Here is a 12843-nt window from a genome sequence, read left to right as displayed (position 1 = left end):
CATGGCAGCTGTTGATCAGCCGTTGCCTCTCTCTTTCTCTCCGTGCTTCGTCAGCAGCCACACCTCTGTTTCTCTCCAGGCCTCAGCGGAGGCTGCTAATCAGCCCCACCTCTCTGCTCAGGCCCGGAGATAGACCTGGAGATGCTGACTGGCATAGAAACTGACCAATCAGAACCAAATTGGCTGTCAGAGGAGGGCAGTTGGGGGTGAGATCAGGCCAGCAGTGGAGGGCAGTTAGGGGTGATCAGGCCAGCAAGGGAAGAGCAGTTAGGGGGATCAGGCAGGCAGAGGCAGTTGGGAGCAAGATCAGGCTGGCGGGGGAGAGCAGTTGGGGGCTAGATCAGGCTGGCAGGGGAGGGCAGTTAGGGGCAAGCAGGCAGGCAGGCAGGCAGAGAGGTTAGGGGAAATCAGGCAGGCAGGCAGAGAGGTTAGGGGCAATCAGGCAGATAGGCAGAGAGGTTAGGGCAATCAGGCAGGCAGGCAGAGGCAGCTAGGGGCGATCAGGCAGGCAGGCAGGTGAGTGGTTAGGAGCCAGTGGTCCCAGATTGTGAGAGGGATCCCCCCTGTGGGATCGGGCCTGAACTGGCAGTTGGACATCCCCCAAGGGGTCCCCGATTGGAGAGGGTACAGGCTGGGCTGAGGGAACCCCCTGCCATGCACGAATTTCATGCACCGGGCCACTAGTCTTAATTATAATACACTATCAAAACAATCATATTGACATTGATTCAGTGCCTTTGCATAGTTCTGTTTCATCTCATTGCTTGTGTAGATTCATGTAACTGTCATCACAATTAAGATATAGAACTAATTCATTACCACAAATATCTCCCTAATGGTACCCTTTTATAATCATATACCCATTCTTCCCACAACCATCTCTGCCCTTTGGCAACCATTGGTCTGTTTATTATCTATAATTTATCATTTTGAGAATGTTATATAAATGCAGTCATAGAACATGTTTTTGTTTTGAGCATATGATCTTTTGATATTGATATGTACGATTAGGTTTTGTTTTTGTTTTTTTAAATTTCAATTGCAGTTTACATTCAATATTATTTTGTATTAGTTTCAGGTGTACAGCATACTGTAGTTTAGTTTTTTTAAAAACCATGAAACTGTTTCCAGTGTTATTTTCCATTCCTATCAGTAATACATGAGAGATCCAGTTTCTTGCACATCCTTGCCTACATTTGATAGTCATTTTTAATTTTAATTGATTAAGTATGTGGTGATATGGTGCTATCATGATCTTAATTTTCATTTGAAGTGATCTTTTTGTGGTTTTAATTTGCATATCCTTTAATGACTAATGATGCTGAGCATCTTTTAATATGCTTATTGGTCATTTGTACATCTTGTTTTGGAGAAATATCTGTTCAAATCGTTGCCTTTTTAAAAATTGGGTTGTCTTAATTATTGAGTTTCAAGAATTTATATGTTCTGAATACTAGTCCCTTGTAAGTTACAAGATTTGCAAATATCTTCTCTAAATATCTGGCTTATCTTTTAATTTTCTTGATGGCATCCTTTGCAGTACAATAGATTTTATTTTTTATGAAGTATAATTTATCTGTTTATCTTTTTTTCCTTTGTCACTTGTGCTTTTGGTGTTAAAAAACCATTTCTGCAACCCAAATCCATGAACATTTACCTCTGTGTTTCCTTCTGAGAGTTTTATAGTTTTACATTTAGGTATAAACTTTTTTGAGTTAATTTTTGTATGTGGTGTGAGGAAGGTGTACAACTTCCATCTTTTGCATTTAGATATATAGTTTAGATGTATAATTTAGTTTTGGCTATATTTTTGAACTCTCTTTAAATGCAATAATAGCATGCATTCCTTTTTAAAAATATATATTTTTAATCATTTGAGGGAGGGAGGGAGAGGAGAGAGAGAGAGAGAGAAACATCAGTGATGAGAGCGTATCATTGATTGGCTGCCTCCTGCATGCCCCCCCACTGGGGATCGAGCCTGCAACTTGGGCATGTGCCCTGACCTCCTGGTTCATACATAGGTCGATGCTCAATCACTGAGCCATGCCGGCTGGGCATTCTTTTGTGACTTTTATGTTTGTTAGATGCATTTATGTTATTGTGTAGAGCAACAGTAGTTCATTCTAATTGCTATAAATTGTTGAATACTTTACAAAAATTTATTCACCTATTTTATACTTCATGCCATTAGGTTGTTTCCAGTTGGCTAGTAGAAATAATGCTGCTGAGAACATTGTCAGATGTTTATGTGCACATAAGCAGGCAATCTCTTATGTGTATCCATAGGAGTACAAAAAATGCATAGGGATCCTAGGATATTCATATAATAAAATTTAGTAGATTGGGTCATTTTTCCAAAGTTGTCCCAGTTTACACTCCCTCTAGCAATATGCAATAGTTCTGTCGCTTTACATTTTTATCAACACTTGATATTTCAGTCTTTTAATATCCTATTATTTCATTGTGGTTTAAACTTGCATTTCCCTGATGACCAAAGAGGTTAGGCATTTTTTTGGTATACGTTTTTGGATATGGTATTAGTCATTTCAATGTGGCTGAGAAAAATACACTTATTTACTTACTATGTTGGTGGTCCTTACGTAGCTATACATGTTTTTGTTCTAGGAATCATGCTGAAAGAGCAGCCCCTGTTTAGGATATATTCTTGTTTCAGAGGGAAAGGGGAAAAACTAGTAGAAAACTACTACTATCTTTCGAAGATTCTGTTTGGATTTAGTGTAGGTTCATGTACATTCATATTCCATAGGCCAAGGCATATCTTAAAACCATACTCAGTGTCAGTAGACCAGGGAGGTGTCCTCCTTTCGCAGGAGGCATTAAAAGTCACATGGCCATGGTTGGGGATGAATAGTTTTTTCACAGAAAAAGCAGAGGGCACAAATACTCTGGAATAGTAATAAAGTCTACCATCTTATTTCTGAGGTGCTTGTTCAATTTTCTTGTCATGTTCTGTTATTCTTGACTGTTTCTTATTAATTCCTTGTGGGGAGTTTTTCCTCCTTTTTTCTTTTTCTTAGTAAGTTGTGGATATAAATCTTTTGTTGGTTATATATAGTGAAGATATTTATTCTCTATGACTTGCCTTTTTAATCTGCTAATGATGTCTTTTGTTAAATAAAATGTTTTAAAGTTGAGATGTATTTGACATTTTAGTTTCAGATTAGGTATACAATATAATGATTCAATATTTGTATATTATTGTAAATGAAATTCTGAATTTCATTGTTGTCTAGTTTACTGATATTTTCCTTTATAATTGTGTTTTTGTTTCTTGTTTAATAAATCTTTCCCTACTCTAATATTATGAAGATAGCTATTTTCATTATTTTTTAGAGTCTTTATTATTTTGCTTTTTACACTTCAATTTGTAAACCACCTAGAATTACTGTTTAGTTGACATTTTAACATACTCCTTTAAGTCTAGAAAAGAGCTAAAATGATCTCTAAGTGGTTTCTAAGATCAAATTAACTCAATTTACATATAGAAACATTGATACTAAATTCACATATGTATAGAAGGTATATCTGTTTCCTAATATAAAAACATGTTAGGCATGTTTAAAATTTTTACTACATTTAAAACTGCAAAAATTCACCTTTCCATATCCGTAGGTAGTCAGTAAACAACTATCTTTGGCTACCAATATCACTATTTCTCCGATGTTATCAGGAATACCTATGCTTTAAGTGAGGCTATAATTTCCATCTTTCTGAAATTTAAGAGTTTCAGTTTTATTTCATCTTACAAGCTTACTTAATTTCTTTCTCTTGTCCCAAGCTGTCTCTATAAACTTCTGGTGAAAGAACCAAAGGGAATAATTTCTAGATGTGTAGTACAGAAATTGTTTAAATAATTGTATTTCTATTAAACAAAAACATTAGTAGTTTGCCTTTCTTCAGCAAAGACTGAAGTTGTTCCTTGCAGAAGAGGTACCTACATCTAAACATTAAATATCTGTTGTGGCACTATTGCTACTCTAATATTTGTAGGATAGTTTGGGGATTAAGTTTTATCATCTAATAGACCAAAATATTTGTTATTAAAAATTGACCAACTTAAGCAAATAGTAACATTTTAAATAGGTTAATTTTAACACTGTGCACACTATTTTTGTTGTTGTTGTTAATCCTGACCTAAGGATATTTTTCCATTGATTTTTAGAGAGAAGGGAAGGGAGGTGGAAAGAGAGAGAAACATCAATGTGAGAGAAACACATCGATTGGTTGCCACCTGCAGCTGAGGTACATGCCCTTGACCGAAATTGAACCCTGGACCTTTCAGTCTGCGGACCAACGTTCTGTCCACTGAGCGAAACTGGCTAGGGCTGTGCATAGTATTTATTATCGTTCTTAAATGGAAACTTAAATCTTGGTAATAGACCTTAGGGTTATAATGAAAAGTCTGTCTGACTTTTCCTTTGGCATTGACCATTTAGGTTTGGAATTGGTCAAAACTCTGACCTGAAAAATAGAGTATTTATTTAGATAGAAGTTTAAGAAATAGTACACATTAAAGATAATTTTAAAGATTAATGGATGGAAAAAATAAGCAGTGAATAAAAGGACTTGGCCAATATAGAAAGAAATTACATCTTCGTGTTCAACCTAAAAAAGAAGGTATCAAAAAACTAGAATTCATAGGGAGTACTGCACAAAATATTTGCATGCACATATATTACAAAAACTTAACATACTTAATACACTAAATATGCTTAATGTACTAAGTGTAATTAAAAATATACTACAGAAGCAGTGTCAGGATGCAAATCCTAAATATGGTTTCTGGTACTTCAAATGTAGCATGTCACAGAGGATTGGGTTTAATCAAAAAAGGTTCAGGATTATGCCTCCAGTTAAGTGATGGCCATTCTGTTTTTTAATAACTGTCATGTAGATATTCAGTAATTTTTCTTTTCTATAAAGTTCACTTCCAACCTTTAGTTTTTGTGATTCTTGAGTACTTCCCCTTAAATGCCTTGATATTCTGGTGAAGTAATATACTGACTTTTATGTTTTTAGTAGTAAATATGGATCGTTATTTGAGATTTGTTTTATTAACAGAACATTACTCTTGCTTTTCAGCGGGGATCTGATGAGCTTCTTTCTTCTGGCATCATTAACGGACCTTTTACCATGAACAATTCTAGTCCTTCTATAGGTGTGTATGGTGAGTTTTCTTTCTCTTTTTTTCGAAATCTGAAATGTTTTTTTCTCCATGGGTTTCCTCCCCAATTTTTTACAGTGTTCTTATTTTGCTCATTTTATAAACATGTTGAAGTAGTACTTTCTATATATATAAAGACTAATATGCAAAGTATCCCCTCGGGAGTTCGACCAGGAGACCAGGAGTTTGATCGCTCGCTATGATGTGCACTGAAAATCAGGGGGCAGCACAGAACAAAGGAAGGCCCCAATCGGCCCTGGTTGCTGGCCAGGCCTAGGGACCCTACCCGTGCACAAATTTCGTGCACTGAGCCTCTAGTTTATGTATAACAAAAACTAAAATTTATTGCAGTAAAGTTCATATACATGAAATTAAGAGTTATAGTTCTTGTAAATTTTAAGGATTAATTTGGGTTTAATTTGATAATTCCTTTTTAGTTTGATATTCTGTGTGCTACACAGTTGTGATAAAACTATCAATAAGTTGGTGGCCCTTCACAATTGAGTAAAAGAACTAGGTTCAAACTCTTGTAGTATTGAATGATGATGGATTTAGAATAGAAGTGTTAAAATTTTAAGATGACAACATGATTTTTAAATATTGAAACATACCTTTTGGGGAGGGGAGGAACTGGGAAGGGGGGTGAAGGGAAGAAAAAATGGGAGATATCTATAATATTATCAATAAAAAATATATATTTTTTTAAAAAATTGAAACATAATTCACATCCCTTAAGATACCACTTGATTTAAAAATATTTTTGAAATTTGGAGACTGGAGACTGTAAAACAAGTTGGGACAGTATAACACTGGAGGGAGAGTGAGCCATTAAGAGGCTGTTTATACAGTAGCAGTAACAGTTGTGACGGAGTGAATTAGAGAACTTACAGAAGGGGAAATTGATAGTTATTGGTGATTACTGTTGGTGATTACTGTTTGAATAAGAGATTCCATTGATGATTTCCAGGTTTTGGACTTGAAAAATTGAATAGATGGTGATGCCACTCTTTATATTAGAAAATGTAGGAAGAACAGAATTGGACAACATAGCAGGTTCTGATTTTTATATATTGAGTTTGAGTTTCTCTGGAACATCCAGATGGAAGTGTCAGGTAGATAGTGGGTTCTTCTGGTCTCAACATTGTGAGAGACATTTGGAAGTGAATATCATACACATTGGCAGCTGAAGCCATGAGAATGGAGTCTCAGAAAAGGTGAGATTTTTATCTAGATGTTTTTGGAGTTATAGGGAGTTAGGGAACGAGGACCTCAATTTCCAGACCCTGAGATACATGGGATTTGGGAAAGTGAACAGCCTTTATGTGAGGACACACTGAGAAAGGTGGACCAGGTTTACTTAAGGCAAAAGATGAAAAAATTGAATGAAGAAATTAAAAATGAATGGAAATTGGTCAGCCATGATACATTGCTCTAGAGGAAGCATGTCAAACTCGTAATGCTTGCTCTAGAGCAGTGGTCGGCAAACTACGGCTTGTGAGCCACATGCGGCTCTTTGGCCCCTTGAGTTTTTAGCAAAGGCCAGCTTAGAAGTACCTTAATTAAGTTAATAACAATGTACCTACCTATATAGTTTAAGTTTAAAAAATTTGGCTCTCAAAAGAAATTTCAATTGTTGTACTGTTGATATTTGGCTCTGTTGACGAATGAGTTTGCTGACCACTACTCTAGAGGACTAAATGGAAAGATTTTGTAGGAAGAGCAACAGCATAGGATTTGTTCATGTACAAGTATGGACCACGTAATACGGGCATGAGACTAAAGCAGCTTTCTCAAACTTGAGCTGGCATCCGAATCACCTCGAGGGCTAGTTCAATAAAGCCTGATTGCTGAGTTCATCCCTAGAATTTCTAATTCATTACATCAAGGATGGGTCCTGATAATTTGCATTTCTGCAAGTTCCCAGGTAAAGGTGATACTGCCATTTGAGGAACCATACTCTGAGAACTACTGGATAAAGGAAAAGCTAGAATATGAAGTTCTTAAACTGTTTTGATCTGGTGAGCTTTAAAAAATATTCTGCCCTTACTCCCCAGAGTTATAGTATATAGAAGGTAGGGCCCATATGTTTGTTCTTATTTTAAAAATTGAGGTCAGGTAGTTTATTTGGTCTTGGTTGGTTGATTACTTAGGAAAAGAAAGAAGGAGATCTGACTTTAGCAGGCGGCAGCAGTTTTTGTTTTTATATTTTGAATTTCTTTTTGTATCCCATTTCCTAAGTTCATTGTTTCTTTTCCTGAAGCGCATCCTCTTTAGTAGCTGTTTCAGCAAAGCTCTGTAAATGGTAACCTCTGACACTGACTAAAAATGTCCACTTCACTATTGCTATTGAATAATAGCTATTTAGAATTCTAAGTTGATAGTTATTTTCTCTCAGCACTTTGAATGTACTATTTTACTCTTTTGGCTTCTGTTGTTGAAAAGTCAATTGTCAGTCTATGTTATTACTTTGTAGATAGTATTCTCTGTAGTTATTCTTAATATTTTCTCTTTATTTTTGTTCTGTGGTTTCACTATGCCTAGTTATGCATCACAGGTTTTCAACCCTGGATGCTCAATAAAATAACTTAAGAAGCTTTGAAGAAAATACAGATGCCTTCACTTACCCCACACCAATTCTAAAATCTCTGTGGGGGCAGGGGATAGGGTGGGTCTAGATACTGTTTTTTATTTGTTTTTAAAGCTTCTTAGGTGATGTATATATAGTGTGTGAAGCTGGAGTTGAGGACCATTGCTGGAGACTAATTGCCTCCTGGATTTCTGTTTTATGAAATGGTAAAGGAAATCCTTCAGACTTGAGGAAAATGATACCAAGTGGAAACTTATGTCTAAAGCGGTAATTATGTGGACACATGACTTTCTCTCCCCCCCCCCCCCTTTTTTTTTAAGTTAATTTAAAAGATAATTGAGGGAGGATTTTGGGAAGATGGCATAATAAGAAGCATCAGGAATCTTAATTGCCTACCTAGACAACAATTGCACTGCCTGAATCTATAACTAATATGAAACTCCTGAGTCTGTTGAAGGCTTGCAAGTTTCGGGGGGAGACTTGGAAGGTAAATTATGGTTAATTTTCAGATCTTAGCACAGTAGCTGCTACCTGTCCCCCACCTGCAGTCACATGGAGGCAGCTGTACCCCTGTTTAAGGAGTAGCTTACAACAGCTTGTGGGAGCTACGATGGTCAAAAAAAGACCTTTAACTTTTGGGGATCTGTGCTCTGATAGGTAATTGCTTCATCTGATCACACACTTGCAAACAAAGAGGCAGGCAACCATTGTTCTTGCCTCTCCTGCTTTGTTGCAAGCCAGGCCCTGCTCCCCCCAAGTGACTACCATGAGATTTAAAGGACCAGTGCTCTTCTCCTTCCCTCACTTCATTTTCCTGTTTATTTCCTTTTTGGGACCAAACATGAAAAAAAAAAAACTGTATTTACAGGGAACATTAGAAAGTGGTCATACAGGAAAAGGCTCTGGTGAAACCTGAAAAGACCTTAGTTTACACAGCAGGCTCATTGTTGGCCAAGAGACAGCCTATAATAATAATAAAAAAAGAAAGACAATAAATAAAAATAATTCAGAACCCGGAAAGCCTCATGGAAGGGGAAGAATCTGATTTCCAGAGTTATCACATTCCCAAATTTGATGAAAAACGTGAATATAAATATCCAAGAAGTTTAATGAGCTCCAGGTAATATTAACTCAGTGAGACACACACTGAGACACATTATAATCAGACTTTCAAAAGACAAAGAATCTTGAAAGCAGCAAGAAAGAATCAACTCGTCACATACAAGGGATCCTCAGTAAGAATAAGAGCAGATTTCTCATGAGCTTTGGAGGCCATGAGGCAGTGAGCCAATGTATTCAAAGTGTTAAAATAATAAAACTGTCAACCTGTCAAAGAATCCTATATTTGGCATAACTGTCAGTCAAAAGTGTTCTTTGTTTTTTATTTTAAATAAATTTCTTTTTGCTACAGAAAGAAAAAATTATAGATTAATATCCCTCATGAATGTGGACACAAACATATTCAGCAAGATAGTAAGTCTAATAAAAGCCTAATATGCTAAGTGTCGGGTCATCCATTTGGCAGTTCAACCAATCAAAGCATAATATGCTAATGATATGCTAAGGCCACTCAACTGCTCGCTGTGATGTGCACTGACCTTTAAGGGGCAGACAGTTGACTGGTTGACCAGTCACTGTGATGTGCACTGACCACCAGGGGTCAGCCACTCAATTCAGGAGCTGCCAGAAGCCGGGCTTATGGCTGGCAAGCGCAGTGGTGGTGGCGGGAGCCTCTTCCGCCTCCGCGACAACACTAAGGATGTCCAGCTGATGGCTTTGGGGAGGAGCCTAAGCTGTCAGTTGGACATTTCCCCCAGGGCTCCTGGACTGAGAGAGTTCGCAGGCCGGGCTGAGGGAATTCCCCCCCGCCCCTCCCCGCCAAGTGCATTAATTCCATGCACCGGGCCTCTAGTATACATATGAAAAAAAGAGGGGAGATAATATATCATGATCAAGGAGGGTTTATATCTGGAGAAGGCATTTTAAAAAATTCAGTTTTCATTTATGATAACAAAAGCATTAGCTAACGAGGAATAGAAGGGAACTTTTTCATCCTGGTAAAGGTATGAAACTACAACAAACATTATACTTAGTGGTGTAAGACAGTGCTTTCCCTCTGAAATTAGGAATGATGCAAGGATGTCCAATACAAGGTCAACATACCAAAATTATATTTCTGCATACTATCAATGATTAATTGGTACATAATTTTAAACTGTTATTTATAAGTCCATTAAAAATTATGAAGTACGTAGGGCTAAATGCATCAAAATATGTGCATGACCATTCCACTAAATACCATAGAACGTTGCTGAGAGAAAGTAAAGAAGGCTTAAATAAATGCAGAGATATCATGATGTATGGTTTGGATGACTCAATTATTAAGATGAGAACTCTTTTTTTTTTTTTTTGGTGCCGTGACTCGGATACAAGAGAACTCTTCTTAATAAGTACCTGATTTCAAGAATTCCTGTAAAGCTATAGTAATCAAGACAGTGTAGTAATGGCACCCTATGGCTTAATTGAGGAGCTGGGGATTTTGGAAGGAGGACTGACTACAAGGGGCACTAGGGACCTTGTGGGGATGGTGAAATTGTCCTGTCTTGATGATTGTGTTCATATGGGTATATATGCGAGAAGTTGTCAAACTGTGTAAAATGTGGGTAGATTTTATTTTATCTAAAGCATACCCTAATAAAGTTGAATTTTTAAAAAAATCCATATTTACAGGGTAGTTTGCCTCATACCTAGTAGATTCCTACGATTTTGAGATGGCAATATATAATTTTTAAAAAGCTTCTTCCACTTATCTCTTTGGAACATGACTAGTAGGCATTCAGTAGTAGTCAGTATATTGTTCACTAAAATATAAGATTGATATAAGCTAAGTATTTTGAATATTTTCATAATATAAATTTTGGAAAGTGTGATATATCCTTTTATATAAAAAATGAGAGGCCAAGTGCAGCAATTCGTGCATGGGTGGGGTCCAGCCGCCCTGCCCCAATCAGGGCCTATCGGGCCAGGCCAGCCAGGGGGAGGGGCCGTGGGCGGTTGGTGGGCTGGGCCGCTCCTGATCAGGGTTAGGGGGCCAGCCGGCCCCATCCCCTGGTCGAACTCCCAGTAGAGGGGACAATTTGTATATTAGTCTTTTATTATATAGGATAATTCTTCAAAGTTATGTAATCAATGTAGTAGGATTTCCTCATTTCCTATTGACTTTTATTGAATTATGGCTGTATAGTTGCTAATATATGTTTTCCACTTTCAGATTATTATACTTATCAAATACTTAGATACAGCCATTTTGGGGTCATCTAGATGAGTAGTTCTTAGATTTTTTTGATTTCATAAAGTAACTTGCCCAGACTGGATATCTGGGCATAGCCTTTTCTCATAATATAGCTATAGTACTTTTATAATAATATAGGACAATTAACAATCTAAAGTGGTGATTTATAATTGCACATTTTTTTAAATAAAAATGTGTTACCACGGGTCTTCATTTGATAGTGCAGCACAAGCTCAAATAGTTGCAGTATTCATCTTTTTTCTCACACATAGTTTTACAGAGATTATGTATACCTCTTAATGTTCTTCCATTTATTTTGGAATAGTCTGGGTAAACTGATAAAAACCTCTTGCTTTTAGAATGTTTTTTTCTAGTATTTAAAAATATTTTCTGGTTAAGAAAACACAAGGTGGTGGTGTTTTAATCTAGCCTTTTAGATCTATAGGGAGGGTGCAAAAGGCACCCTGGCTTTTACTCCTACTCAGGATGTGATGTTTGATATTCTTACCTAGTGACAAAATTATAATCCACATAAATTTTCACACACCTTGAACATTTATAATGTAAATTTGCTTGCTTATTTCTAGGAATGATAAGACAAATGTATTGAGAGTTAGCCCTAGTTCGGTGGCTCAGTATACACCAAAAGGTGGCAGGTTCGATTTCCTGTAAGGGCACATACTAGGTTGTGAGTTTGACCCTGGTTGTAGTGCATACGGGAGGCAACTGATGGATGTTTCTCCCTTCTTCTCTAAGGAAAAAAACACACAACTTGATTAAAAAGCCACACATATATCCTTTGGTGAAGATTTTTAAAAGGTTACATTTAAATTTTAGTTTGAATAATGCATTTTTCACCTGTTAGCCATTTACAAAAATAAATCATCTCTGAACCTCCATCTCTTCATGTGTTAAAATTAATAAGATTTAACTGAGTATATTTCTCTGTGTCAACTCAAATAGGGCAGTGTAAATGAAAACAGTGTGAAAACTAGAAATGAATGGACAGAGTCTTTAGAGCAGGAAAATGACATGATACACTATTTTAGTTAGATTGATAATGTAGGGTCTGAGACTGGGCACGAGGGGAGTGAGACTAGAGAAGTAGAAGGGAACAAGATTGAAGGTGAGGTTGGTGACATTGAGAGTGGAGATGAAAAATGTAATTAGTCATTTTGGAGGGAAAATTTATTTCATGATGATTGATGAGAAAGAAGAGGGAAAAGAAAGAATCTCTTGCCTACCAGATTATCAATATCTGCCTGCCAATTATTTTTCACAATCTGGCCTAAGCATTTGCTATACACAGACACAGAATTGTAAGGACTTCTAAGAATTGCTAGTCTTTTGGCTCTGTGTAGGATGCTGCCTGCATTCATGAACATAGAGAATTTGGGAGAAAATGCTGGTTTGGTTAATAAGTCAACTTATTCACCTGTAAGCAAGTAGAGTTCCATGCCATAGATATGGGTATAAAATATTACCATAATTTTTATGTGATACTCATGAAATTTATTTATTTAGGAGCACAGACATCTGATTGTAAAGTTCCATTAGTATTTGGGAAAATGAGCATTTTAGGCCTTTTGAAAGATGATATTTTCTTCCTATTAGTGCTAAGTATGGTATTTAGTATTTAAGAAAAAACACACAAAACTGTAGTGAAACGTTTGGCTTTCAGATAATTTGCATTCAGTTTTATACAGTGCTATATTTGGGGGGGGGGGGGACATTTCTGGATCTTACGTACATAAATTTGAGTGTTTGTTACAGACTTGT

General features: G+C 36.7%; 1 protein-coding gene across 7 annotated transcripts in view; it reads left to right on the top strand.

Annotated features, from left to right (window-relative positions):
• PTBP3 (polypyrimidine tract binding protein 3) overlaps positions 1-12843 on the top strand; it is a 92331-nt gene that overhangs the window by 17092 nt on the left and 62396 nt on the right. For 4 of the 7 annotated variants that reach the window (XM_054726922.1, XM_008141794.3, XM_054726919.1 and 1 more), the window contains one exon: positions 5104-5188. In XM_054726922.1, coding sequence (XP_054582897.1) covers positions 5104-5188 — 85 coding nt within the window. Of the gene's footprint in view, positions 1-5103; positions 5189-12843 lie in introns of those variants that run through there. The other 3 variants (XM_054726921.1, XM_054726923.1, XM_054726924.1) reach the window with 3 other exon arrangements.

The sequence above is a fragment of the Eptesicus fuscus genome, chromosome 15, assembly GCF_027574615.1.
Source record: "Eptesicus fuscus isolate TK198812 chromosome 15, DD_ASM_mEF_20220401, whole genome shotgun sequence".
Classification (NCBI taxonomy): Eukaryota; Metazoa; Chordata; class Mammalia; order Chiroptera; family Vespertilionidae; genus Eptesicus; species Eptesicus fuscus.
This window is presented reverse-complemented; position numbering and strand designations above follow the sequence as displayed.